Consider the following 26,881-nt stretch of genomic DNA (forward strand, 5'->3'; position numbering starts at 1 on the left):
CAGCCACGCATAGAACAAGTCCGTATACTTCGGCGCATGATATATGGATATAGCGACACTTTATTCATTGCCAGAACTGGCTATGGAAAGAGCCTTATTCTTCAATCCTATACAATTCTGACAGGAAAGATAACCATTCAACTGGTTCCTCTAAACAAGCTTGGTGATCAGCAAACAAGAGATATAGCACGGTTTCCCGGTGCCAATCCTTGTCTGGTCAGTGCTGATAATCTCCAGGGGCAAGAAGACTTACTCAAACGCATTCAACAAGGTGAGTATACACATATACTGCTCAGTCCAGAGCAAGCTCTTTGCAAGCGATTTCAGCATGTTCTTCAAGACCCTACTTTACAAGAAAAGATTGGGCTTGTAGCTATCGATGAGTGTCATCTTGTCACACAGTGGAGTCAATTCCGTAGTCAGTTTGCCAGGCTGGGGCACCTGAGATTGCTTCTTCGTGAGGATATTGTCTGGTTTGGCTGTTCCGCAACCCTCAGCAGTAAAGCTGAAGATATCATTCTTCAAGAGGCTGGATTTCGTTCTATTGGTGTAAACCCACGGCAGACTCAGGTTATTCGAACTTCCATTAACCGTCCTGATATTTTTATCGGCGTACATCCGATTCCACGCGGTAAACTTGTATCCTATGATATGTTATATTTTTTATTGAACGAGGCCATTGATACAGATGGAAAGATCATACCTCAACACATTTTAAAGACCATTGTCTTTATTGACAGTCATGTCAAGGTTCAACAAGCAGTGCAATATTTCCGATCAATACTTCTTCAGATCTGTCAGAATAACAGGCAGAATGTCAACAATACTGACACCTCTTTCATCAATGACACCATTCAGCATTTCACATCTCGAGTGTCTGAAGTGGATCAGAATATTCGCTTCGAGGAGTTCATGAAACCTAAGTCAATGGTATCCAGATCAGAATCGTGATTGAATTTTGCAAAGAAGGGAGTATTGATAAGGCATTTCAGCTCCTGTTTAAGCAAGACAGTATAACGTTGATTATCATTGAATACCCCTGCTTTGGAAAGTGCTGAATATAGTGCATTTCGCCGCTTCGTAGGAGTACTGTATCGTCGATGAGTCAAGATATCGGGACTCTGAATCCAAGCCTCTATAAAGGCCTCCATTCCCCAACTGTTTCGCTGTAATGTTCTGACAACGCGAGATAATTTTGACCGTCTTTTCTGCCGGTTATAAGGCATTGTAGGCAGGTGCTGTGGGCCACGGCGGTTTGATCGTGAACAAGCTCGCGGGGTATCGGTATCAGTATCGGTGATCTCGAATTCCGAAGGAGTATCAATAGATTCAAGCTCTGTTAAGTCACTGTCTGATGTGTCATATTCATCATCTACATTGTTGGGAGACTGTAGTGGTTGTAGAGAGGATTCATCTTCGAGTGATGAAGGATATTGGCTGGAGCGCGTCTGACATTGGGTGTCTTGAGATTCAAAAGACACGCTGTCTTTTGTCAACGATTGTGACATGATGAGAAGGGGTAGTGAGTTGTAAAATAGCAGAGATGATAGCAGAATGGCTGAGGATTTGAAAAATATCGGTTTGGTGATGATCAGGCAGATATTTAGGGTAGATGTATGATTTCGAAGTCAATCGAATATTTTGTATGGGCGGTGTTGATTTTCCACACACGATGGAACCGTTTCTTCTCAGACTCTCTACGAGATATTAGGTTGCGAGCACGTGTGAAGTCTCTTATTGGTCCAGAAGTTAGCAGGACTTGGCAGAAGTCTAAAGGAGTTTAGTTGGTCGCGCTAATCCGAAAATATCGAGAAGAGAGGCTGAGCATGCTGAGATAAAGTACCCCCTAACATATATATATATATACCACGTGACCTAGAAAGTGCAACTGCCGGCTTTCCCAATCGGGAAATCTGCGGGTTGCAGTTCAACGGCGGTTCCAATCGTAAACGGCCACTGGGCCCAAGCAAGAGCTCGATCACCAGCAGCGCCATGCTGGCGGTGGAGGGGATAGACCAACCCAATCCATTCCAATGCCGCCAACACAATATCTCAAGGGAGCTCTGGTTCTTGCCAAGAATTTTGAATCGCGACCCTGCCAGGGACCAGAGGAATTTGTTGACATCCATGGATCGATACGATGATATCCCGGGGTAGGAGTTTTCTACAGGACAATGAGCGATATGGCCGTGCACGGGACATGGCGTCTGGGCAATGGCATCGAGCGCATTCCTTGCAGCTCCACGGCTGCCATGTGTCATCAGATGAGAAAAGCCGCCCAGGGGCGAAATAACTTTTTCGTCAGTCCACTGACGGTAACTATGGGGAGGGACGTGAGGGAAATGGGACCAGCAAGCATCCTGTATTGTGTGGGTGAATAATCTTCATACTCACGACTACACAACTGCACAGCAGTAGTCGGTTAATTAGCTTATATATAGCTCTCTAGCGAGCTAGTTTAGTTGTCCAAGGATACCCTGTAGTTATGATGATCTGATTGGCTCAAATGGTCGATCACCAAGATGAGCAGCCAAACCACATCTGCTCCGAACTTCTGCCGAAGTCACACGGATTTCGAGAGCAATCCCGATTGCGATCCATGCTTGATACAGTGCTGGTGTCCAGGACTACAGCTCGAGGATGTTGGTGTCTCCCCGTAGATACCGTCGCTGGTGGCGGTGGCTGTTTGGCCCTGTCCTCTTCGCCCGCCGCGGCTCGCATGGACATCTGAGCGTCCTGTTCATCTCCTGCGTCCTCTTCTTCGCCGTCGTCGATTACCTCACCTTCTCCACGTCGTCATTGGCGCTATCTTCCCGCTCATCCTCGTCACGAGTGTCTGCAAATACAGCACTCGTTCCAGGGATAAGGTCCGTCTATGTGGCCAGCACGCACTGGAACAATGAGGCCATCCTGCGCAGCCATTGGAATGCCGCCGTTGTCGAGCTGGCGAGGAAGTTCGGGAAAGAGAACATATACGTTTCCGTCTATGAGAGTGGAAGTTGGGATGATTCGAAAGGCGCGCTGAGGGAGCTGGATATGCAGCTGGGAGAATTGGGCGTTGACAGGACGATCGTCCTGGATCCCACCACCCACGAGAACGAGATCAGCAAGCCTCCCGCGGAGGAAGGGTGGATTGATACGGCCCGGGGCAAGAGGGAGCTCAGACGCATCCCGTACCTGGCTCATATGCGGAATAAGTCGTTGGAGCCATTGGAGAAGCTTGTACGGGCTGGGAGGACGTTCGATAAGATTATCTTTCTGAATGATGTCATATTTTCGGTATGGATGGTGCAAAACTTGTGCCAGCTAGATTGCGGAACTACCACAGAAGGTAGACTAACATGATATATATATATATATATATATAGATGACGGATATCATAACTCTTCTCAATACCCGCTCCGGGTCATACGCCGCGACGTGCTCGCTCGATTTCGCAAAACCGGGGCTCTTCTATGACACATTTGCCCTGCGGGACTGGAAGGGCTCCGCTGCCTTCTCCCAGCGCTATCCATACTTCAGCGCCAGGCGTTCACGCAACGCCTTGCTAGCAGCAAAGCCCATCCCCGTGCAAAGTTGCTGGAACGGGATTGGTGTGTTTTCCCCCTCTACCCAATTCTCTCTCAATCTCCATGAAGAAACATTACTTTAAACAAAATGTATAAAAAAAAAGGAAAGAAAAAGAAACAAAAAGGCTAACCCCTTTCTTATCCCATACCCACAGCAATCTTCGACGCCGCTCCCTTCCAAACAACCCAGACCCCGCTCCGCTTCCGCGCCATCCCCGACTCGCTCGCCAAATACCACCTCGAAGGCTCCGAATGCTGCCTCATCCACTACGACAACCCCCTCTCAGCCTCCAAGGGTGTCTGGCTGAATCCCAACGTGCGCGTCGGATATAACCTGGTCGCCTACGAGTCTGCGGCGCGCGGGTGGCCGTCGACGCGGGACGCTGTGCTTGTGGGCTGGTGGAAGGGGTTTCTTGCTTCGTTGCTGGACTTGCCGTGGCGGCCAAGGGCGATCGAGGCGAGGTTTAGGGCATGGGAGAAGGAGGAGGATGACGATACCTCTTCTTCTTTTTCTTTTTCTTCTTCTTCTTCTTCTTCTTCTTCTTCTTCTTCTTCTTTTTCTAGCCAGGGTAAGAAGCGGGGGAGGAGGAGGAGGAGGAGCGGAAAGAATGGAGAGCTTTGGCTGCCGTGTTTGATTGATGAGATGCAAGTCATCGTGTATAATGGGTGGGCGCATGTTTGATTGTTCTCTATTGTTTCCTACCCTTTCCAGTTGTGCAGAACTGTGTGTGATTTTATATATAAGGGATGATTTTTTGGCATGTAACTATGTATCTGAATTTCCACTCACGCGTAGCTAGATCTTTTTGGCTTTGTTATATTCGTTTTTCTTTCTTTTTTATTTTTGGCGTCCGTTCTCCAAAGATTCCCCTACCTTTTACTCTTCATTTCATTTCATTTGTTTCATTTTTTTTCTTCTTTGGCTTCAGAATTCAAAGAAAGCATGTTATCAACGCTGTTGATATGTTGGATCGAATCCAGACGTGCGCTTCGCAGCCTTTATATCATGCTGTGGTCTCCTGCTTTCTGGCTCTCTGCCTCCTTCAAGTATATCGCGTGGGCTTCTCTTGTTTAGTTTGTTTTATTTCTTTTGCTATTCTCCCTGTTGCTCTATTGTTGCTTGGGCTGACAATACAAGAAATGAAATCAAAGCCTAAGCTCTGCTAACCCGTTAGATTGCATTTTGTCGTTGTGTTTTGGTTTATTTATGAATTTCTTTCTTTCTTTCTTTCTTCTTCTTCTTCTTCTTCTTCTACTTGGAAAGTTGCATCCCTCCTGCTATCCCTTTCCCGTTCCAATGGCTGTGAATTCTGTTCAATCCGGATCGAAGCCGAAGTGAACATTGCCCAGTGACGGTAGCATACAGATCGTTCACCATCACTTACATCCAGCATAATAAGTTCAAGTCCATTTCTCCCTCTCCCTCTCCGCCTTGTTCTCTCCCCTTTTCCCCTTCCCCTTCCCTTAGCCGTCCCTTAGCCGTCCCTACCAACTCGCAACGTCCCTCCCCCGATCAAACCCACCCCTCAACTGGTCCGCATGCACAATCTTCCCCTTCAGCACCGTCTGCTTGACAATCCCCTCGCAATCTGCCGGCCGCACCCTCGCCAGCCAAATCATCTGCTCCGCCGCGCGACGGTAGATCAACACGTTCGCGGCGAATTTGTGGCCGCCGACGTGCGAGACGTACACGATGCCCACGCCGCCCGGCCGGGAGTCATCGTCGTCGCGGTAGAGGCCGAGAGGGCGCAGGTGGCGTTCGAGTTCGCGTCGGATGAGCGGAGCGGAGATGCCGCAGCGGGCGTCGCGGCGGTGGTGCGAGCAGAGGAGGATGAGGTGGTCGCGGAGGCAGGGGCGCGTTGTCAGCTTGTGTGGGGATTCGGGGCCAGAACGGGATAGTTCCCCCTTATCGGGTTTCGATTGGGTGTCGGGGGTGCTTGAGGATGCTGGATCCTGCATTTGCTGGGCTTGGGGCTGGGGCTGGGGCTGGGCCTATGCGTTTGCAACTGGGTCGGGGGAGGAGTCGATGAAGCGGTCCATGAACTCTGGTATTCGCGAGACGGTGACTGCGTCGACGAAGATGAACGCGGGCAAGACGAGGACGGTCGTTACGTTGTCCTGGCTCTTGCCCTGGCCGTGTCCCTGAGCGTCGTTGTACGCCGGATATACGGGCAGGTTCGATGCTGAAACCATCATTTTCTGCCATAGAAAATGGGGAGTGTGTTAACGAGGGGTGCTCTCAGGGGGAAAGGGGAGAGAAGGGGAGAGAAGGGGATGGCAAGGAATATCTATGATATAGGATATATCTATATCTATATCTATATCTATACAATGCGGGAGACAGACATACCCCCCCCCCCCCCGTCTTCGGCTTGAACGAACCCAGCTTAAACCCCTCCATCAGACTGCCACGCTCATTCTCGACCCGTTGTTCCCAGTCCGTCTTGCCGGTCGCGACAATGACATGTTTGGTGTACGTCTTGATGCTCCCGTACAGCTCCCTGTCGGAATTGATATTAAAGCGTGATGGGAATTTGGTCGTGCAGTCAGCACAGTCCTTGTCGCAATCAGGGCCATCGACTTCAGGATCCACGGTGGGGAAGAGGCTGGTGGTTTTGTCAACGGAACTGGATTCTGAAGCCGAAGCGAAGGGGTTTTGGGATGCGAAGGAGAGGAGGGAGCGGAACATCCTGATAAACCCTTTTTGACCTTTTATCGCTGTCTCTATGTATCTAGATAATTTTTGTATAGTTTACTCGTGTTCCCCTTCGTCCGCGAGTGTCAATTGAGCTGGAAACATCGGATAGAAGATATAGACGGTCAGCCAATATATATTAATTATTGTAATTCCTGCCGTTAAGAAACCCCTCCTCGACGGTTTCCATTGCCCGCTCTGCAGAAATGCTTCTGCCTCGAGCCTGGATACCTCCCGCACACGCCTCTGTTCTGCTGTCTGCTGTGTCACGATGACCTTGCATGCGCTCTGCGCCAGCGGGCTCCGACACGCTTGTTATCTCCGACCCCAGCGCCAGATTCCAGACTGGAGCGAGCTTAACGCACGCTTAACGCAAGCTCACCACCCGCTCACCAACCAGCTTGACACAAGCCACGCACCAACTTCTCTCCGGTCTCCCCATCACTCTACTCCGTAGTGCCTCGATCTCTCGCTCTAACGCTAACTACGTGCATCTTAGCCCCGACACCGACCTCGGCCTTCTCGGCGTCGGGCCCAAAACAGCCAGTTTGCGCTGACTGAGTTTGCTGTCTTGGCCCCCTTGCACTGTAGCGCTCCCCTGGCCACGCCAATGGCTGGCTAACCATGTTTACTCCGAGGTCTTGCTAACCGCTGGATGTGCTTTGTCCGAGAACGACGCAGGGTCGAAGCGAAAGGAACACAAAACGGGGCCAGAAAATTCCACGAGGCCGGATGTCATCGAGCCGCAGCCCCGAATCACAAGCGACAAACGCGACACCCGCGTATGCGCCCCATCCCCATGCATCAGACGACGCAGCCGGCGACCGTGGCGGCGGCGGCGACGCCAGCAGCCGTGCTGCATCCTCGTCGCATGACCAGCCGGCTGAATCCAGTCACCGCAAGAGGCGGAGGAGGACCATTGCCTGCGCTCCATGCAGGAACCGGAAGGTCAAGTGTGACTTTGGCTATCCAGCTTGTAATCGATGCATGAAAGGACCCGGCCCGGAGGCTTGCATGTATGAGTCTCCCGTCCATGCATTGCAACATCAGCAGCAGCAGCAGCAGCAGCAGCAGCAGCAGGAGCAACAACGACAACGACAATTTTCCCATCCACCCGCACCAGCACCAGTATCAGCAGCGGCATCAGCATCGTCGGCCTTCTGGCACCCACGGCCACCAGAAGCAAATTGGCCCAATGCGCATGCACCAGCCGTTGCAGCATCGGAAGAGCAGCAATCTGACGATGTTCGGGTTCGGGAGCTGAGACTAATCATACAGAGCCTGATCCAGCAGCAGTCCAATTCGCCCTTTAATAATGCAGCTCCTCTTTCGACCAAGCCGGACCAGCACCCGCACCCGCACCCGCACCCGTACCCGGGTTCGACAGCTGCTGGCCCCGCTGATGCTTCTGCGCGCGACGATCTATCAGTCCAGGCGGAACCGTGGGGACGCGACGCCCCCAATCGGCACCGCTTTGATGGGAATGAGGGTCGGACTCGGTTTTGGGGATGCAGTAATGGGTCGAAGTTATCATTTGAGGTGAGTTGTTCTTTTTCTTTTCCTTTTATTTATCTTTCCCCTGATTATTATATCATATAAGAATTTATACAATCCGTCTTCGGATCTATTGTTACGAGGAGCCTTTCCGGAGGCGTTGTAATTGAAGTAGCCATGCTAAATGTATGAATATAACAACACCAACAATAACAAAAAATATAGCTCGAGGGATTGAGCAGCTTTATGAAAGATCTGAAAGCCACCGCCTCTCTTCGCGCACTTCACCAGGAAATCAGAAAGGTTGGGTATAATAAGCAACAGAAACCCTTGTCTGGAGAGCTGGCGACGGACAGTCTCTTCCTCAAGAGCCTTCTTCCCGTTCGACCCGTGGTCGAGAATTTGGTGAACTGCTACTTCTCTTACGTAGGAAAGATGCATCCCATTCTTCATAGGCCGTCGTTCCGCGCACAGCTCAATGATCTCTGGGCTGAGAAAGTGGACATTCCGTGCCACTTCATTGTCCAGCTCCTCTTGGTAATGGCGTCCGTGTGGAGCGTAAACACACCGAGCCCTCTTACCGCGTCTGGCACAAAGATTCTGTCCCATACCGTCGCGACGGAGTGGATTCGCTGGTCTGAGGCGTGGCTGTTCCATGCAAATATTAAGCGGCCAAATCTGGTTGTTTTACAGGTGCGGTGTTTGCTGATAATGGCCAAGGAGGCTAATTACACGCAGAAGAATCAAGCCTGGAGCTCAGCGGGGACGTTGGTGAAGCTGGCCATGTCTGCGGGATGCCACCGCGAACCGCCTCCCGAAACCAAGATTTCGGCATTCAATCGGGAAATGCGCCGAAGGATATGGGCCACGATTCTCGAACTCGACCTGCAGGCGTCTTTGGACCGCGGCATGCCTCCGACAATGCAGCAATCGGATTATGATTGTTCCCCACCGCTGAATATCGACGACGAAGATCTATGCGAAAACATCACCGTCAGCCCCGAAGAAAAGCCAACCACGACCATGACAGACTGTTCGTTTCAGGTGGCTTTGATGCAGTCCATGGGTTTGAGACTGCGGATATGTGCGCTTGTCAATGCGCCACGTATTTCTTTGTCTTCAAACGATCTCTCACTTCTAGAAGAGGAGATCAATCGGAGTCTTTCAGATATCCCAGATTGGCAGGACAATACCACTCCCAACCCACCTGAGGCCTCTCACTCTTTTATGACTCAGAAACAGCAAAAGCTCCTATGGCGAACGCTCTTGGAGTCGAATCTGCGACGGTGCCAGCTTTCGCTTTACACCTACAGTGTCCTTGGTGGATTGAAGGGCTCCATAAATTGTCATACGACGCAAGCGCGTCTTGAAGTAGCAGTGGTGATTCTATGCCAACAGCAGCTGCTCATTGATAACATCGGCAAGCTCGCCTGGTGTGCGTTAGCAGATGTCACTTTTCATGCTGCATTTACGATCTGTCATCATCTGCACGCATCCGATTGTGGCTTCAGTAAGGCTTCTTTTTTTCCCCCCCATTCCCTCTCCCTCTGGCCACTTGGTTGTTATATCATACAGCTAGCAGCAATTTCTTTGTCTAATTATCTGCAGCATCCGCTATAGTCCGGCAGGTTATACCCAGCATTACGGACATTTTAATATCCTTGGTTCAAAAAACACTATCATGGCTCGAAGAGAAGTTCCTCGTTCTAGAAAAGGGGATGCGCGAGTACTACTTCCTCTGCGTGTCAATTACACTCGTCAAGACCAAGCTGTGGCCTGAATCAGCATCGACCTTCCAACAGCAGGCGGCTGACCGGTTGCGTATAATGAGTTATAATTTATTTGCGAAATATCTTGGAGAGAATGCCGGTATACATGAGGAATCAAGGGTACGTTTGTTGCGATTTCCTTTTCTTATTCCTTTCTTAGTTTAATTTGCTGTTATGTTCATTTTAGTCAAGTTACGTTATAAGGATATTTGATTGTTAACCTCGCAGCCTAAAAGACCCACGATTCTCAGCAGCCAAGTTTAGTAGTCCATGGTGCGACACCGCAGAGTATATCTTCAGTTTCGCCCGAACACCTGTTTCCGGGTCACTCCGTGTTGGTTGATGAAATTATTGGCTTCGGTGTAAGGGTTTTTACTTTTCTTCCTCTCTCCTCGATTTTCATTGTTTGTCATTCTCAAATTTGCCGTTTCGCGGCTATCCTGGGCAAGATGATTACATGTTTCCTTTCCTTTCCCCTTGCTTTCTCCAGGTTTTACCATTCTGATTTCCGAAAGTATGAATAAACTCTTATTGGTTATCTGACTTTCTCTCTTCTGCAATAGGGATTCGAAGATTGGGATTGGTTTAATTATTTCGGAGGTACATTTCCAGGTCCGGAGCGGATGTGAACTACTGCGTGAACAATTCCAGAACCTCTCCGCTAGCATGATACCTCTTCTACTCGGAGGTGGCACCCAGATTAAGATTTTTATTCTCTGTTCAGGGCATATATTTTAATGTTTGGGACATGGCCACTCTGACTACATTTGTATCTCGTTTATGACACCTTCCTGGAACAACAATCTTCCCACTCCCCCCACAAAATGAAAAATACTCAGAAAATTCGCTCGCCCAAACATCTTAAATTTTCTGATAGAGAGACATGATTGCCAGGATCCTCCTCGGCACGTTTACTCAACTTTCGCTATCCGCCTTGCAAATCCCAGCCGCCGTCTATGTTATACACGGCTCCTGTCGCGAATGAGGCTGCATCGCTGAGCAGGAATAATACTACCTTTGCGGCCTCGTCTGCCGTCTCTGTTCGGCATATAGCACCAGGTATATGGTTGAGACGTCCTTGTATAGCACTGCCTTCATCAAGCAGAGGTGTTTGAATCGATCCCCTGGTCCCCTGATCAGCATAACTCTTCTTCAAGAAACCACCTCTTTTGGAACTTTCACTTGCGCTTCTGTCCTGAGCACATGACATCCATAAAGGAATAACGAATCAGGGGGCGGTGACTCACGGCGCGATGCAATTCACTCTGATACCTGGAGCAGCCTCTTTGGCCACCAATTTCGTCAATCCTACGATGCCATGCTTACTGGCCGAATACGTCGCAGATTTCCCGAACCCTATAACACCTTGGATACTCGCGGCATTAACAATATTCCCAATGCCCTCAGCACCAGCACCAGCACCAGCACCTATAGCACCAGCACCTATAGCAGAATCCCCCTGCCGCGCTGCCATCATAGCCCTCAATTCAGCCCGTACACAATACATCATCCCTGTCAAATTTACCCGCATAATCACATCCCACTCGTCATCATCCTGGTCCACCAAATCGCGGATACCGTGGTGTTTCTCAATGGCGGCCGCCATATTTGCCGCACCGTCCAGACGGCCAAACTTATCCACAGTGGCTGCAATCCAGGCGTTGACCTGGGCGGAGGAGGAGACATCGACCCTTGTAATGAGGACGTGGTCGGCTGAGGAGCCAAGGGCCGCGAAGGCTTCGTCGAGGGCGGGTTGGGAAATATCTGCGAGAGAGACGAGGGCGTCGCATTTGCGGAGTTGTTTGGCAACTGCGAGGCCGATGCCTGATATCCCAGTTATGGCGTAGACTTTGGAGTTGAAGGAGTCCATCGTTGGGGGGTTTCTTGTTGGCGTTCGCTCCCTTTTTGTTTTCTTTCTTTCTTTTTCGTTGGAATAGGACTGGAAATTGGTGTTTGTTGTTATGGTAGATATTGTATAATAGCCTTTCTTTCATTTTTTCGTTCCTTTGTGTGTGTGGGTTCTCTTGGTTCAATTAATAGCACTTTTCTTCCCACATTTGTTGACGCCCGCGCAGGCGTTGCTGGGATGGCGATCAGTATGGCATTTTCTTCCAACTAAGCTATGTAGAGAACCTTTTATGCTCTGGAGAGTTTTCCACGCGACTGAAGGCACCACCACCAATCGGAAAAGAAGATATTTCTCGACCTGGGTCCCGAGTCCGAAATCTGGCCCTGATTTCTCGATGCCTTCAGCCGGAACTTCTACTGACTATTGCCCACTCTGCTGAAAGATAGGAAGTCGACGCGCTGTCCGTTCTGGGAAAAAAAAAAAGGGGGGGGGGGGGGGGGGGATTCTTTTTTAAAGGGGAGGACTGTTTCTTGAGATTGATATTTGCGGTTTGTGCGAGATGGCGGATTCCAGCGCAACAGCATCGCGGAATCGGAGACGTATGTACATTTTTTGCTGGGCTTGACTGTGACCTCCAAGTGGAGAAACTGGTTGGCCGTTACCACTGCGTGGAAATGTAGGGGATACATAATACGGCGTTACAGGATGTGGGGTGGCGGGGTAGCGGAGCCCATAGTGACGAATGTGTCAAGTAACTCCCTAGTTAGATGTTTTTTCTGCTGTAATTACTTACTTCCACTGATAAGTAGCCATTCATCAACAGTGTTTGCACCTATGTTGGAAGCTCCGTTTGGCTAAATGGTGTTGGTAGCTAGTTAAGATTACGACCTTTAGAAGATATGAAAAGCTGCAATAACATATCAACGACATAGTCATACATCATTAAAAAGCATATCTAGAGATCTTATTGAGTACATTTTAAACTAATCAAGTACTGACTTCTATTCAATTTAGCAATTCATTGAATATTGAACAGGTAGATAGGCAGGTTGGCAGGTAGGTAGGTCGATGATTCAGGGGTACGAAGAGGGGCCATCAGAGCCAATTGCGGAGAAACCCTAATTCGAACGAAAAATTTACACTGTAAAACCATTGTTAACGAAACTCGCTTCGCTCCATTTAATTAGATACATTTATCATCACTGATGATAACTAATTGGTGTTCAGAATCTTAGTGACGTTGATAGAACTCTTGCCAATGCTGGTTCTAGCACCCCAATCCGGTTGTTTAGTCCATTTCATTTTGACGTCTATCACAGCAACACCAACACCAACACCACCTTCATACTCCTCCTGCTCCCACAACTGGCGAGGTCATGCTATCTTATGAGGGACATCGGGAAAGAGAAAGTATGCATCCTGTGGATCGTTGCATACTTCACCCTTCATTGCCTGGATTGACTGGAAAGGGCACTATTCGACTGAAGATTGTTGAACCTGTCAGAATAGGAGATCAACACAGTGCTTAACTTGTTAACCACTGTCCACATGGTTGATAAGACTCCAGATATTGATAAGTATCTAGTCGCTAAGTTCTACGACCCTCTATACTTTGATCATGAGCAAGATGGTGTGGATCCTTTTTGCTTACAGATCTAGCATACTCTCATAAAACCACAGCCTACCAACTGCTTTATCCACTTCAAGGAACTATCATTCCAAGATATTATGGGTCCTTTACTCTTGAACTGCCAATTCCAAATAAAAGTTGTTCACGATCTATCCGGTTAATCCTTATTGAAAAAGTACCTGGGATCTCAATGCAATGTCTCGATCCAACCAACTATCCATAGTCAGAGCGTCAAAATATTTTGAAGACAATCATTGATGCAGAGTCTACACTGTATACTCATGACATATTACATAAAGATATGCAACCAAGTGTGCTGGATACCAAACACCTTCCTGGTGTTCCAATATCTCCATTGCTGCGCTGGGCTCAGGGCTGGGACCGTCATGCGAATTTTCATGAATGGATTGACCGGGACTGGCAAACCTGGCTTGAGCACTGTTATATGAATTCACGAAAGCTTCCATAACGGAACACATGCGGTCAGTTTGGCTTCCAAAAATACCATCCACATCACCGCCGCCAAGTCCTCTCGCATATCCAATCCCGTTCGCCAGTTCCTAGACTTCCGACGTGCCCTTTTTTTTTTTTTTTTTTTTTTTATCGACTAAAACAAGAAGAACAATTGTTATAAGCAGATGGCCGTGGTTTGGACTTGAATATTGATGCATGCGTTCTGCCCGACTTTCGATGGTCTATGTGATATCCACTCTCTGCTTCTTGCCATCTCTACTAAGAATCATAGACTCTCCTCCAGCTTCTTCAGTTGTATTTTACAAAGCTTCATTGTGTGACTTCATACAGGTCCTCACATGCCGTTACCCGCTCATGCAGAGTCTGTGGATACGCCCGGCCCCGAGTAGGCGCGGATGCGTACTTGACACCAACCCAATGGAACAGCGGGTACAGCAGGGGGTTCTTGTTCGTTATGTGTCTGTCTAGTCGAGACCCTCTCTGTGTTGGCGGTGCGTAGGGATATTACGGAAAGGTGCCAGGATGCAATTAGGATTTGATTTGGCATGGATCTATTTATTGCTCAGAGCTACTTTAGTTATTTAAAGTGATACGGAAAAGGAGCTTGGATGAAGGACAGGTTTATCGCACGGCGAAAGGGAGATAGATGTACTGTACGCGTGATAGATAGTTAAGATACTCAAAACGCCTATCCATCCATTTCTGTTCTATTTTCATTTTCATTTTCATTCTTATTCTTATTTTATATTACATTATTTTTTTTATTCCCCCAATTAGCGGCTAGGATATTAAGGTGTTTTCGCAACCATCAATTTCGCAATCTAACAAGCTCAAGCAGTTAACTGTATTTCACATCATCTGTTGCCACTCACAAATGATTGCTTGCGCATTTGTAAATCTCTGCCTGAACAGCCATACGAAGTTACATCGGCATGCCCTTGTCCCCGTGTGCGGAAAGATAAATAAGATTTGGATTCCCAAACAAAAAATCCACAACTCACCTTTCTTCCCTGGCAAGAGGTAGCATGCCAACTGTGGATAAAACCCCAGAGTGGAGTGAGCAGTTGGATATGCGGCGGCCACCCTGGAGCCAAAGGCCAAAGCAGAGGCCTTGAAGCTATCAAGCTGCAAAAGGTATAGATGATCGTTTCCGTCGCATCCCATTTCCATTTTTCTGTCGACCATCACTGGTGGTAGCGGTTGAGAATGCTAGATCAGAGAAGCCCCTGAATCACCTGAAATACTCATCTCCAGAATGGACCAAGTTAAGTTGGCTGGGCCAGTCATCAGGGTTTCCCCTACATTTGGGTGAAATGAACCCAGGTGGCGTATACATCTTCCACAAATGAATGTTAACAAACAGGTTTATTTAAACAAAATCCTTTTTGAATAATGGCAAAGACGAAAAGACCATCCGATCGATTCCGACACCAAGGGGATGACAATTGAAAAGGGTTCCTGATCAGGGATATAGATATGTTTGCCAGAACTGACTTCGAACAAATGAAAGAAGAAGAAAAAATACAACACCGTATAAGAAATAAAGAAAACATCCGCATATATCAATCAATCATTTGGTGTGTATTGCGGCGCAGCATTATTTATACCATCACAGACAAAACAATATTGGAAACAACCACCCCAAACGCCTAAGTAAGCAAACATACTATGTCCGCAAGACAAAGAGTAAAATGGGACATCATCAGCCGCTGACAAGGAAAAAGCAAAAAGATAGAAAGTCCACCCTGACCAAGTATTCCAATTCCAAACGCTCGAACGACAAAGGAAACCCTGTCTCTTCCCATAACATAAATATATTCATATCCGGCCAATGCAACCCCGACCGCAACCGCAAACCATAAGCTACCAAAAAATATGGCATATGTGCAAAAATCCCTCATGAAAAACGAAATTCTTGACAATTTAAGCTAGGCCTCACAGACTTCTCGCCTGTCTAATTAGCCAGAGCGATATATTCCTTATTCTCCACGGTAACGCTCTTGGTCATGTGGTTAACCTTATAGACGCCGACAAGTCGAGATGCAAGTTCGAACTAGATTAAAGGGTTTTGCGCATTAGAAAGATTTCCGGGAATAACGGGACAAGAAGCTTAAGGTATAAGAAAGGGGGAGAAAGGAAACGGAAGCAACACATACCATATTATTTCGCAACGAGATAACAATGAATTGAGCATTCTTCGTTCGCTCTTTGATATATGAGGCGACGATAGAGACCTGGACAACAGGAACAAAATCAATAAGTAAACTGGACAGAATTATCCATCGACACTCTCCGGCTTCAAACTTACATTCCTAAAATCCAACGCCGCATCAATCTCATCCATGACGTACAACGGCGTCGGTCGGTAATGATGTAACGCAAACACAAGCGCAAGACTCGACAACGTTTTCTCCCCCCCGGACAAATTACCAATGTTCTTCCAGCTCTTCTTAGGTGGCATGACTGAGAACAAAATGCCTTCCGAGAAAGGATCAAGAGAATCCACAAGCTCCAGCTCAGCATTACCACCCATCGTAATCATTTGGTACATCTCCTTTAGCCGGAGCGAGATGGTGCTGAATCCCTCCATAAAGCCTGTCAGGCGGAGAGAGCGGAGAGTATCAAGGCGTGACTTTGCATTGTCGCGGCTTTCTAGTGCAGTGGCCAGGTCGGCAGAGCGGGACTCGTGCTCAGCGACGCGGCGGCGGTATTCGCCCAGGACGGAGAGGTCAACGGAGGCGTTCTGCGTCTTTTCCTCCAAAGCAGCGATGACGGCTTTGAGCGATTCTTTGCTCATATCGGCGAGTTCATCCTTGGTGTATATTGGGAGGCTTTGAGCTTCCTGCTCTTCGCCTAGGTCGCTGATATTCTGAAGAGAAAGCTTGGCTAGCTTTTCTTCCCAGTATCGACAGCGTTTTTGATTTTCGGCAAGAACCTTTTGATTCTCCTCTAGTTTGTTCTTCATTTCGATTTCAGAAGCACGCGTTTCATTCAGTTCAGCTACCTTCTTATCCAGCTCCGCTTTTAATGTGGCGAGCTCCTCTCTTTTGGTTTCCAAAGCCTACGAAAAGAAGTTAGCAAAAAGTTATGTTTCCCTCAACCCGGACGCATCCAACTAACCTCTTGAGCCTCCTCTGTCTTCTGCCTCGTCCCATAGACATCATTTTCCTGACTCTCAATGTCCTGATTCAATTTCTCAAGGTCTTTTTTCACCTGCTCAAGTTCACCCTCCGCATCGGCACGAGACTTTTCATGCTTGATGCGCAACTTCTCATTTTTAGACTTGGAAACTTCAGCATTTGACACGTCCTCCGTGAGAAGATCGATTTGTTCCTTGAGACCATCAACTTTAGCCTTTTGACCCCGGAGCCTGACACCACCAATCTCCATAATCTTGTTTTGGAGAGCTTGGATTTCCTCTTCAACTCCCGCAGTCTCTGTATGAAGCTTCTCAATTTCCTTTCCTAAGGACGAGATGTGTTTTTCAAGCGCGGCGGATCTGGAATCATCACTCTTCGAAGGCTTATGTTCTGCCGACAATTCCTGAACACGTCGCTGCGCATCCGCCAAATTCTTGTTTGAACTCTCAATCTCAAGTTGGATCCTCTGAATCATTGTCTCCAGTTTCGGAATTTCATCTCTCTTCGCCTTTATTGACGTTTCTATCTGCCGCTGTTTGTCTTGGAATGCTTGGAACTTCCTTTCAATCTCATCGCGATCAGCCTCGAGTTTCATGACCTGCTCCTTCGAGACTTCGGCAACAGGCTTTGAGGACATGCCGCCCCTGGCAACACGGGTGCCACCACCACTCATAGTCCCAGATACATCGATAAGCTGTCCGTCCAATGTAACAACACGCCATCTTCTCGGGCCGTAGGCGATTTTGTTAGCATGTTCAAGGTCCTTGGCGACAAGCGTATTTTGTAAAACACTGTAAAAGGCTGGTCGAAACTTGGGGTCTATGGGTTTGACAAGATCGAATAATCGTGGCACACTATCTGGTGTAAAGACGGAGGACATATCTCTCTGAGGTAGTCGGTCGAGGAGGATGAAGTTCGCTCTTCCTAGGTTATTCTTGCGCAGGTAGTCGATACATTGTTGACCCACTTCAACGGAATCCACCACCAGGTTCTCAAGGGCTGGGCAGGCAGTTGAAATGGCGACATCATACTGTTCATCGATAGTCCCCAAATTGCCAAGTCTTCCATGGAATCCTTCAATACGCCCGGATTCCTTCAACCGCATCAAGCCTGCAAGCACGTTGCCCTGGTTTTGAGTACTGACAAGGCTCGCACGAGCTTCGTCCGCCTTTTGGCGAGCGCTGGATATCCTCGACCGAATCTCCGGTTCCTTTTGTCCGAATTTTTTTAATTCAGTTTCAAGGAGAGTGGCTTCATTTTCAAGTTCTGTCTTTTCCACTCGGCGAGTTTCCAGGTCAGCTGTTTTGCTGGATATGGTAGCTTTAATAGACTGGATCTTCGCGTTTGCTTCGTCCATGGCGACGGCGCCTGCATTACGCTTTTCCCGCAGAATATCAAGCTCACTCTGTGCGACGGCAACGGCGGATTGCTTTTCATTGATTTTTTCATTCCAAGGCTCAAGTGACTTCTGCTTAACAGCGATTTGGTCCGAAAGTCCCTGTGTCTTACCCTTAAGTCCTTCTCGAATAGCCGCAAGCTCCTCCTCCTCGTGCTTCATTTCTTTCTCTAACTCTGCGATTTCAGCAGTCTTCCTCTCAATATCGTCTGTGTGTTTCTCAACCAGACTTGCACACTCGGAGCCAGCCAGACGGCTTGATTGCATGGCTTTTTCAAGCTTCTTCTGCTTCCCTAGCAAAAACTTGCGTTTTTCTTCAAATTTCACTGACTCCTTATCATACTTAGCCATCTCTTTAACCATCGCCTGCGTGGCTTTCTCCATAGCTTCATACTCCTTTGCGCCCCGTTTGTGGGATCGCTGGAGTTGTTTGATGGCATCTTCGCTGCCTTGGTGGTTCTCCAACTCCATATTCAGCAATTCTTGCATTTGCAGTATCGCCTCTTCGGTCACGCGCGTATTGTCGTTGCATTCGTCGATGTAGATCTGATAGAGAGCCGACTGTTTCTCAGCCAGTTCATTTTCATCTTTAATGTAGGCGATCGCTTTGTTCTTCTTATCCTCAAGACTATGCTTTTCTTTTTCCACATGCTGAACGCGGTTGTTTTTCTCAAGACACACTTCATTCAAAGCTTCCACTTCAGCAGCAGCCTCTTCAATAGGAGTCTTATACTTAGAAGTCCCAATGATATCCTCCAAGTACTCCAGCAGACCGTCATCATGTTCACTGGCAGCTTTCGGTTTCATTTGAGCAATGGACTCAACCTCTCCCTGTAGAATCAGAAACCGCTTATGATCAAGATCGATTCCCCGGTCTTTCAAAAATCCCGTAACTGTGGTGAAATTAGTCTCCTTTTTGTTCATGTAGTATTTGCTGGAATTATTTTTGAACGCTCTCCGGGATACAATAAGCTGTGACTCAGGTACAATTTCATGTCCTCCGTCGGGGAGATCCAAAATTTCCTGGAAGTGCACCTCAACCTCGCAAAATTGGAGGTCAGGAAAGTTCGCAGAATTGTGTATAAGGGCAGAGATCTTTCCCTGCCGCATCTTGCTCGCTCTGAAGCCGAAGACGAAAAGAAGTGAGTCGATAACGTTAGACTTCCCAGATCCATTCGGGCCCACGACTGAGGAGAAAGAAACGTGAAACGGCCCCACGACCTGGCGCCCCGCGTAGCTCTTAAAATTCGTCATCACAAGGTGTGTGATCACCATTCGAGGTTTCGGCGCGGATGGCTCTTCAACCGTAGGTACAGCAAGCGATCGAGACTTGAGAACTATATCCATTGGCTTTTCTAGGGTCGTGGACATGGGGTTTATCATTTCGATTGTAGACCTCTCCTGCTCTGGTTGAGGCCTTGGCGTAGCCTCGTTGACAGTAGTCTCGGTGATGTCTGCTAATGGCGCAACGCTCTGGCGGCGGGAGGGCGGGCATGGCTGGGGCTCTGGAGAAGCTGAAGATTCAGGAGTTGGAAGGGACGACAGGGCAGATGCGGAAGATGACATACGGCTTTCGCGCCTTTGGTGCTGCTGCGTGGGGCTCCTGCGTTTTCTAGATGCGGTCGGCCTCTTGGATGGTGTCTCTGGGTTTTCTGCTAGCAGCGTGGACTCATCTACCATGTCGAAAAGCTGTGACTGTTCGATATCATCTCCTGTTCTCGGTCGCCGTGTTCGTTTGCTCTTGTCCTGTCGAACTGTTTGTGGGGTTTCGGACGAGAGATTGGCAGTGGTTCGCCTTCTCGTGGGTCCCTTCGCAGCTGGTCGCTTTGGAACCGGTGTGAACTCCTCCTCATCTTCCTGGTCTTGCTCGCCATGACTTGATAGGGCGGGGGTGGCACGTCCAGTAGAGGCAGCTTCGTCTTCCGAGCTTTCGACGACAAAATTCTTGCGGGCAGCAGCAGCGCGCCGTGAGGGTCTAGAACCGGACACGGATGTCATTATAGCATGTGGTAGATAGTAAACGGTGTCTGGTGATTCTGTGGTTAGTATGATTGTCGTCGTCGTCGTCCTTTTGAAGTTGAAGTTGAATGTTTGATGTTCGTGCGGCTCGTTCGTGTTGATGTTTACATTTAACTCAATCAGGAAACAATCTGCGATTCGATTATATAATACGATCTTGGCCAAAAAGGTCGCTTAATTTATTTGATTTCGAGCTTCACCTTGGATTGGGACGAGGAATAAGAATCGAAGACTACGATTGTATTCACTGATACTGGTATATAATAATATCCAATATCCAATATGGCGCCCTGGGAGGAGTTCGACGCCACGTTCTATTTCAAGCGCGATTCCAGCTACGACTCAAAAAAAGTTGACCTAATCATCGCCAACAGACGAGCTCTCGAGAACATCCTCTTTGTTGACAGGCTCCTCAAAGCTCTTAATATTGATGCCGGTAGCTAACAGCTTCCTGAGAATTGCGCTGTTACATATTCTAATATTTTATGGCGCAGCTTCGCGAGTGTACCCCCCAAGAACCAACCAAGCCCTCCGCGCGCTCTACTCGCAAATCGTCTCTTCATCCTCACCAAACCATCACAAGCAGGCGTTGATATATTACATTCTCAGAGATCTCCGAAGCACAAACGGTGGCGATTCCAGTTTGCAGTTCGCACGGCGATGCTACCTACCAGAGAAATACAGATTATTCATCGACGGCCTGTGGCACCTAGATAGACTGGAGTATAAGGTTCGTCGCATTCCATCAGGACCGGCTTTATCTAGCTTACGGTTCCTCCTAATTGCTAATTATTTCATAATATAGAGAGCTCTAGAATATTTAACAGAGCCATGCCTACTCCCCACCTTCCCCGACGAGATTCTCTACGTCCTCGCGACCCAACCAAAACATGCTCAGCAGCAAAGTCAACAACTCCCCAACGAAAATTACGACGACAGCCTCGCAACAGCGTACTATCTTACCGTGTCCCCACCCCTTGCTACACCGAAAGCGCTAAACGCGTATTTCGCCCTTCTCTGCCGTACCCACATCACAGAATCATTCTATTTCAGCCGCAAACAACCTTCCCCATCCTCCCACCGTGACCTTCTCGAACAACTCATTGTCTTCGTTCTGTCCGCTACTAAACCTGGCGAAACCCGTGCTAAGAGCGCAATGGAGCTTATTAATCTCCCATTCAATGCGGAGGAGGAAAGATGGTTCGAGGACTGTCTGTTGACAGGGAAGGCGAGGCATTTACCGGGGGCAAAGGATACAGTAATGATGCGCCGGGTGGCGACGGGGCGGTTGCAGGATTTAAGTGCAGGAGGTTTGGAGGCGCTAGGCGGGAGGAAGATTGAGGGGTTAAATTGGGATGATTTGAAGAAGAATTTGAGCATGAGCTCGTCGGCGCTTGGGGGGTCTGCGGCGGTCGGGGCATTTGGTGGTGATAGACGGCGATAGGGTACATTAACACTGGTGGCTGTATATTTAGCCTAGCATTTCAGCGGCGCAAAGGGTGGGATTGATATATTTTTAGGCCGAAAAGGAATTTCACATATTTAAACGTCCGATATTGGTTTGAATCTCTCGCCAATTGGTGGCCAATTTGCATTGCTTCTCATATTTAGCTAGCACAAAACGGCCGAGCTGATTAGCATCGTCATAATCCCAGAGGCAATATCATCATTGTACGGAGTAAAATGATTTTCATAGATGAATTGTTCTTACAAGACGATAATATATCAATAAATATGTTCAGACTAGTGAGTGGTAATCCGCACGTTAGTGGGCCTGACCGTAGCCAACAATTTGTTATTTAATCAAATCGCATTCTCTCACAGTTGCGACTGTCTCCTGTGATTTGGAATCATGCCCGAAGAAATTTTTCATATATCTCACAAGTTTTATCTACGTGCTTTGATACACATATTTGCTCTCCCCGAGTGCGACACATATAAAACTTGAAGAATTTAGATCTTTGGGCCACTTCGCCACAGTGAGGTAACTCGACGCGCGCCTCGATTTGATCTCTATAGTGAAGCTTCCATTTCCGCAAAAGACGCAAAGAAACTTTATTCAGGTACTATACGAAGGGAACACTGGGAAAATAGAGCAACATAATCGCCATATCAGAAAATATTTAGCAGTGGCGACCGCGATACACACAGAACAAGAAAGCTATGCCCGTCTGCATCTTCTACCAACAGGGCCGATGCAAGTTTGGCGGTAGGTGTGTTATTCTTTATCTCGGCCTGATATCGATTGCTAATTCTCCACATAACCAGATCGATGCAAGAATGAGCATCCAGGAGCCCAGTCCGCATCCCCATTTGGAGGAGGGGGAAACCGGTTTGGCGTGTTGGCTGGGGGAGGTTTTGCTGCTGCTGCCAGTGGCGGCGGCGCATTTGGAGGTACGAAACACTTTTGTTATGATGACTTTCTCGTTTTGATGGGAAATTATATTGGCCTATGCCGTTGGGCTCTCATAGCTGGGATGTTGGATGTTTGGTAGTGTTGATGCCTAAGATGACATGGTTCAATCCTGGTCGGACGGGAGATTGTCAATTGTCAATTCTTAGGAAGAAGAGATATCCCTTTGTCTCCAATACCCTTGAGAGTTATGTTTCGTCGTATTTGTTCTTTCGTTTTGATGCTTCTTCATTATTGCTGCGTGGCTGCTTCAAGCTGCTCTAGCAGCCACAGCACAGCATATCAACCTACATCTACATCAAACTGGGACTTGGAGCATGGAGATGCCCTATGTTGACATCATTGTTGATTTAGGTGGATCCAAAGACATCATCAAGGACAACAAGTGAGTTCCTCCAATGATATCGTCTAGTAATTACTGACGGCTACGAAATATAGGTATGGGCTGAATCCCGATGACATAAGAACTGATCTTACCCCCGGGAAGGGTAGGCCGCAATGGATATTTACCTGCTACGGGCCAGGCAAGAATGCTCCCGTACAGCTCTTCGGAGGCCCTCAGCGGGAACAGAGTTTTGAAGAGATGCGTGCGTTACATTATGCCGCCGCTGCAGCTGGAAACGCCCAGCAGGCAGTGCAGGATGCAATGAAGCTCTACGCTGAAACAGAAGCCCAGATACAAACCATCCTTAACGATATAGAAGGGGCGGTCAGGTATATCATGCAGGGCGAGAACACTCATCCAAACCGTATTGATATCATTGAAGGGAAAACAGGCCCTTCACCAACGCCTTTCGGCCAGTCTTCGCCTTTTGCACAGGCTTCAACAGGACCGTCGACAGCAACCCCTTCACCATTCAGCCAGCAATCGACATTCGGAAAGCCTTCATTTGGTCAACCTACCCCCTTCGGCCAACCCTCAACCGTGGGAGCCGCTGCACAACCCAACCCCTTTGGGCAACCTGCTGGTCCACCACCATTCGCCCAGTCACCATTTTCGCAGGCTACACAAACGCAGGCCAATCCTTTCAGCAAGCCAAGCACAGGCTCTTCCCCTTTCGCGCAGATCAAACAGCCGAACCAGCAACAGCAACCCAACCCATTTGGCCAACCATTCGGTCAACCACAGCCACCACAACAACAAAATCCATTCGGCCAACCGCACCAGCAGCCGCAGACGCAGCAACAGACACCAAATCCCTTCGGTACACCCCAATCTCAGAATGCATCCACAGCCGGCCAACCTTCCCTTTCCCCCTTCGCCTCGAAAACCCCTGTCCAGCCCACAAACCAACAAAGTCCGTTCTCCACAGCACCTCCACCCACCTCCACCACCGCCACGCTCCCCCAAAAAGCCAAGCCACACCTCAACCCCTTCCCAGTCCTCCACGGCGAAACCCGACGCGACCCAGGAACCAATCGCCTCCTTTCCTGGAAGGGCCAGGCAGTAAAGTACATTGACAACGAACCTTGCTACCAGCATCCGAATGACGCGGGGACCTTTGTGCGTATATATTTCCCCGATGGCCCTCCAAAGCCGGAGACGCTGAGGGATACAGAGGCAAAGACAGAGGAGTATACGGCGGAGACCGAGGCGATTTATAGGTTTGTGAGGGAGCATGGGGGTTTTGGCATTGGGGGTGGAGAGGCGTCCAACATGAAAGTGAAAGTGCCGGACGTGCCCCCTAGGGTGGAGTGGTGTGGGTTTGATTTGTAAATTGGAGGAGGGGATGGGATTTTTGTAGGATTGTGTATTTAATTTTAATTTTGGGACGGCTTTTCTACTGGTTGAAAGGGCGTGATGGGTTTTGCGATTTCCCACTTCCTGTTCATGTATTGATTCTTTTGTTCGGGTCTGTTGGATACCTTTTTGCTTCTTCCTAATTTGCCAAATTACTGACTGTAGATAGACGTGGATTTATGTACTCAATATCCGGTGAATAGTTTATAGATGCGGGTGATTGCTATGGCGTTAATTTGGATGTACTGGGGAGTTCCCTGCTGTTTTTAATATATCTGACTGGAGGTTCTAGATTATCAGATATTACGAAGGTATCCATGATGCAGAACCAAGAATGAAAAGAATACTATCCGGGAAGCATGCAATTTTCATATTTGAACGCTTTTCTTTCCGTTCTCTTCCATTCCGGATTACCAGGGCCGTGTATATACATTGAGAGCAACAGACGCACTCCACCTCCGTCCGCCCAAGTGAATAGTGAATATCCTCGGATTCAGACAGTAAATGTCGTCCTAGTTTTATTCTTTTTATACCAGAACCCGAATCCCTTCCGAGAAAAGATACCTGGTAACAAAAATATTTTTTAACCCGCAGCATATCGTACCCCCGGTAATCCACGCGCATCAACCAGTCAATACGCCATCCCTTTTACGGGATAGAGAAGAAGCCGCATGAGGAAAAACTGCTTCTATGCGGCAATGGTAACCTCAACCTCAACACCAGCCTCGATGTTGATGATAATCTGCTTAACGGTTTCGGTAGGGGCGTGCAGACTGTTTTCGAAAAACCGCATTCGTCAGCTCTTCCATTACCTTCCTGGTTCCCTAATTTCCTACACCTTTGGAAAAAAAAAAGAGAAAAAATAACAAACACCAGCCAATGCATAATGGAAATGCAACTCACTCAATCAATCGCTTGTGGATGCGCATCTCGTACATATCCCAGGTCTTGCTTCCCTCGCCGTTGGGGGTCTTGCGGGTGGAGATCTTCAGGGTCTTGGTGGGGAGTCTGACTGGGCCTTTAACATTGAGCGATTTGCTGCGTGCGCGGTCAATGAGCTCCTGGCACACTTTCTCGAGCGAGGCGACCTTGCGCGAGGTGAGGGTGATGCGGATCTTGTGGATTTTCTGTTTGTGGCCATCACGGCGTTAGTTTGGTGCGTTTGTAGAGTGATAACTCGAAACGACGCAGGGTTGTGAATCAAATGATGAAAATGGAGGTATATATCGCACACGGGAATAGAGATGGGAACACGTACGGGGCCTTCGCCGAAGTCTTTCTCGGGCTTTTGGAACGACATGGTGATGAATTCTATATGATCGTTACATGTTAGCTTGTTTGTCGCCCTGGGACGTCTGTTGGGATACTCTAGGAGAGTCGGGAGGCAATTGACGTACAGTGACTTATCGGCGGGATGCCAATCAAGACCTGAACAATGGAAGTTCGGTAAGGTGATGAAAGGCTGATGCTTCGTGGGGAAAGGAGTTGTGTTTGACCGTGAGAAGTTGTTCGCCAAAACGGAACTTGGGATGGATTTTTGATAAGCGGGCGATTGTGGGCGGAAGTCTTGGCGTTCGCTTAGATAAGGGACAGTGCTGACTAATCTCCTATCGTTCCCAACTCCCGATTTTATTATTTGCGGCCACAGCAATAGAGACGGGATTGCACGAGATCCTTATTTTATTCCCTCCCTTGGGGGATCCCCTTTCTCCTCTTTTCTGCGTGTGCCTGGCAGACACGGCCGCATCGTTGCCAAAGACAGGAGGAGCAAGGAAATGCATACATTGCACCATGGAGCACACTCCACTTCCCCCGCTGGCCCCATTCCCCCCTGCAACTGTCCGAAGCCTCCTCCACAGTGAGGAATGGGGCGCCTGTCTAGACGCCTGGATAGCTCTGCTTGAGTTACGTTTGGAGATACCCAAAGACGTGTTTCAATCGTCAGTCGCCAAAGATGACTCATCACGCAGATTCCTAGCTTCTTTCCTCCAGGAAGCGGTAATAGGGGATGGTCTTGGTGCCGATACAAAATTGAAAACCCTAAGACGACTATGTTTTCTCCTTACAAGGAGGCAGATGCTAGAGGTTCATCCGCCGCCTTCTGAGCTTCTGGATTGGGAATTCCTTGCATTATTTTGCCGGGGGTATATATCTAGCCAGGCGACGAGGACACTCTTGGCTCAGTTATGGGATCAAGAATCACAGTCTCTTAGTGTCAGTATCGAGAAAGGGAAAGCGCTGGTAATGAGTGATCTATCAACTGCTTCTATGGTTGCGGAAACAACTGCGAGGGCAGAAAAATATCTGCGATCGCTCACCTTCCTGGCATTGGCGGTTCCCAAGGCCGGTCTACTTCTAATGACTGGCTCAGATTACATTGATACGCTGTTTGATGCGTATAAAAATCATTGTAGCATGAACGGCAATCTCGAAAATCTTAAGAAGACTATTGTGGCTAATGCCTACGTGGGTTTTGCGTCACTGCTGAAAGTGGAACCCCCCGCGAGATCTTTACTTCTGGATCAGCTATTTAGTCTGAAATCGGCCGCCAGAGTGGATGCGAAGGGATCGAAGAGGGACCCAACATTATTGTCAGATATAATATGCAGTACCAATTTACTAGGAAAGATGGGAGAACTGTTTGTTGGCGCCAGCCAGAAAAGAGGGCAGAATCTCGTTTCTTCGCTGCGC

General features: G+C 48.4%; 10 protein-coding genes across 10 annotated transcripts; 4 read left to right on the top strand and 6 right to left on the bottom strand.

The window, feature by feature from the left end:
* Nucleotides 1–348: 348 nt before the first annotated feature.
* HCAG_08812 (predicted protein) lies at nucleotides 349–618 on the bottom strand (the record flags this gene model as incomplete). Its single annotated transcript, XM_001536098.1, has 1 exon — nucleotides 349–618. One exon carries the CDS (start codon nucleotides 616–618, stop codon nucleotides 349–351), a length of 270 nt encoding a protein of 89 aa, XP_001536148.1.
* A 2,022-nt stretch (nucleotides 619–2,640) lies between these two features.
* Nucleotides 2,641–4,302, top strand: HCAG_08813 (conserved hypothetical protein; the record flags this gene model as incomplete). Its single annotated transcript, XM_001536099.1, has 4 exons — nucleotides 2,641–3,279; nucleotides 3,369–3,594; nucleotides 3,726–4,139; nucleotides 4,283–4,302. The coding sequence occupies 4 exons, from the start codon at nucleotides 2,641–2,643 to the stop codon at nucleotides 4,300–4,302; spliced, it is 1,299 nt and encodes a 432-aa protein (XP_001536149.1).
* A 753-nt stretch (nucleotides 4,303–5,055) lies between these two features.
* Nucleotides 5,056–6,259, bottom strand: HCAG_08814 (predicted protein; the record flags this gene model as incomplete). Its single annotated transcript, XM_001536100.1, has 3 exons — nucleotides 5,056–5,562; nucleotides 5,683–5,769; nucleotides 5,921–6,259. 3 exons carry the CDS (start codon nucleotides 6,257–6,259, stop codon nucleotides 5,056–5,058), a joined length of 933 nt encoding a protein of 310 aa, XP_001536150.1.
* A 277-nt stretch (nucleotides 6,260–6,536) lies between these two features.
* On the top strand, nucleotides 6,537–10,157 carry HCAG_08815 (predicted protein; the record flags this gene model as incomplete). The annotated part of the gene is made up of 7 exons (XM_001536101.1): nucleotides 6,537–6,718; nucleotides 6,765–6,792; nucleotides 6,947–7,804; nucleotides 7,985–9,269; nucleotides 9,380–9,648; nucleotides 9,780–9,890; nucleotides 10,092–10,157. 7 exons carry the CDS (start codon nucleotides 6,537–6,539, stop codon nucleotides 10,155–10,157), a joined length of 2,799 nt encoding a protein of 932 aa, XP_001536151.1.
* Nucleotides 10,158–10,453: 296 nt separating this feature from the next.
* Nucleotides 10,454–11,398, bottom strand: HCAG_08816 (predicted protein; the record flags this gene model as incomplete). Its single annotated transcript, XM_001536102.1, has 2 exons — nucleotides 10,454–10,652; nucleotides 10,776–11,398. The coding sequence occupies 2 exons, from the start codon at nucleotides 11,396–11,398 to the stop codon at nucleotides 10,454–10,456; spliced, it is 822 nt and encodes a 273-aa protein (XP_001536152.1).
* Nucleotides 11,399–12,589: 1,191 nt separating this feature from the next.
* HCAG_08817 (predicted protein) lies at nucleotides 12,590–14,508 on the bottom strand (the record flags this gene model as incomplete). The annotated part of the gene is made up of 5 exons (XM_001536103.1): nucleotides 12,590–12,742; nucleotides 12,815–12,838; nucleotides 13,301–13,467; nucleotides 13,896–14,032; nucleotides 14,483–14,508. The coding sequence occupies 5 exons, from the start codon at nucleotides 14,506–14,508 to the stop codon at nucleotides 12,590–12,592; spliced, it is 507 nt and encodes a 168-aa protein (XP_001536153.1).
* Nucleotides 14,509–15,435: 927 nt separating this feature from the next.
* Nucleotides 15,436–20,015, bottom strand: HCAG_08818 (conserved hypothetical protein; the record flags this gene model as incomplete). The annotated part of the gene is made up of 4 exons (XM_001536104.1): nucleotides 15,436–15,534; nucleotides 15,638–15,715; nucleotides 15,790–16,542; nucleotides 16,602–20,015. The coding sequence occupies 4 exons, from the start codon at nucleotides 20,013–20,015 to the stop codon at nucleotides 15,436–15,438; spliced, it is 4,344 nt and encodes a 1,447-aa protein (XP_001536154.1).
* A 303-nt stretch (nucleotides 20,016–20,318) lies between these two features.
* HCAG_08819 (conserved hypothetical protein) lies at nucleotides 20,319–21,480 on the top strand (the record flags this gene model as incomplete). The annotated part of the gene is made up of 3 exons (XM_001536105.1): nucleotides 20,319–20,472; nucleotides 20,531–20,766; nucleotides 20,842–21,480. The coding sequence occupies 3 exons, from the start codon at nucleotides 20,319–20,321 to the stop codon at nucleotides 21,478–21,480; spliced, it is 1,029 nt and encodes a 342-aa protein (XP_001536155.1).
* Nucleotides 21,481–22,199: 719 nt separating this feature from the next.
* Nucleotides 22,200–24,166, top strand: HCAG_08820 (predicted protein; the record flags this gene model as incomplete). The annotated part of the gene is made up of 4 exons (XM_001536106.1): nucleotides 22,200–22,245; nucleotides 22,305–22,430; nucleotides 22,804–22,834; nucleotides 22,888–24,166. 4 exons carry the CDS (start codon nucleotides 22,200–22,202, stop codon nucleotides 24,164–24,166), a joined length of 1,482 nt encoding a protein of 493 aa, XP_001536156.1.
* A 712-nt stretch (nucleotides 24,167–24,878) lies between these two features.
* Nucleotides 24,879–25,490, bottom strand: HCAG_08821 (40S ribosomal protein S20; the record flags this gene model as incomplete). The annotated part of the gene is made up of 3 exons (XM_001536107.1): nucleotides 24,879–24,963; nucleotides 25,094–25,317; nucleotides 25,449–25,490. The coding sequence occupies 3 exons, from the start codon at nucleotides 25,488–25,490 to the stop codon at nucleotides 24,879–24,881; spliced, it is 351 nt and encodes a 116-aa protein (XP_001536157.1).
* Between the last annotated feature and the right edge of the window lie 1,391 nt (nucleotides 25,491–26,881).

Source organism: Histoplasma capsulatum, genomic scaffold, assembly GCF_000149585.1.
Source record: "Histoplasma capsulatum NAm1 scaffold_13 genomic scaffold, whole genome shotgun sequence".
Taxonomy (NCBI): domain Eukaryota; kingdom Fungi; phylum Ascomycota; class Eurotiomycetes; order Onygenales; family Ajellomycetaceae; genus Histoplasma; species Histoplasma mississippiense.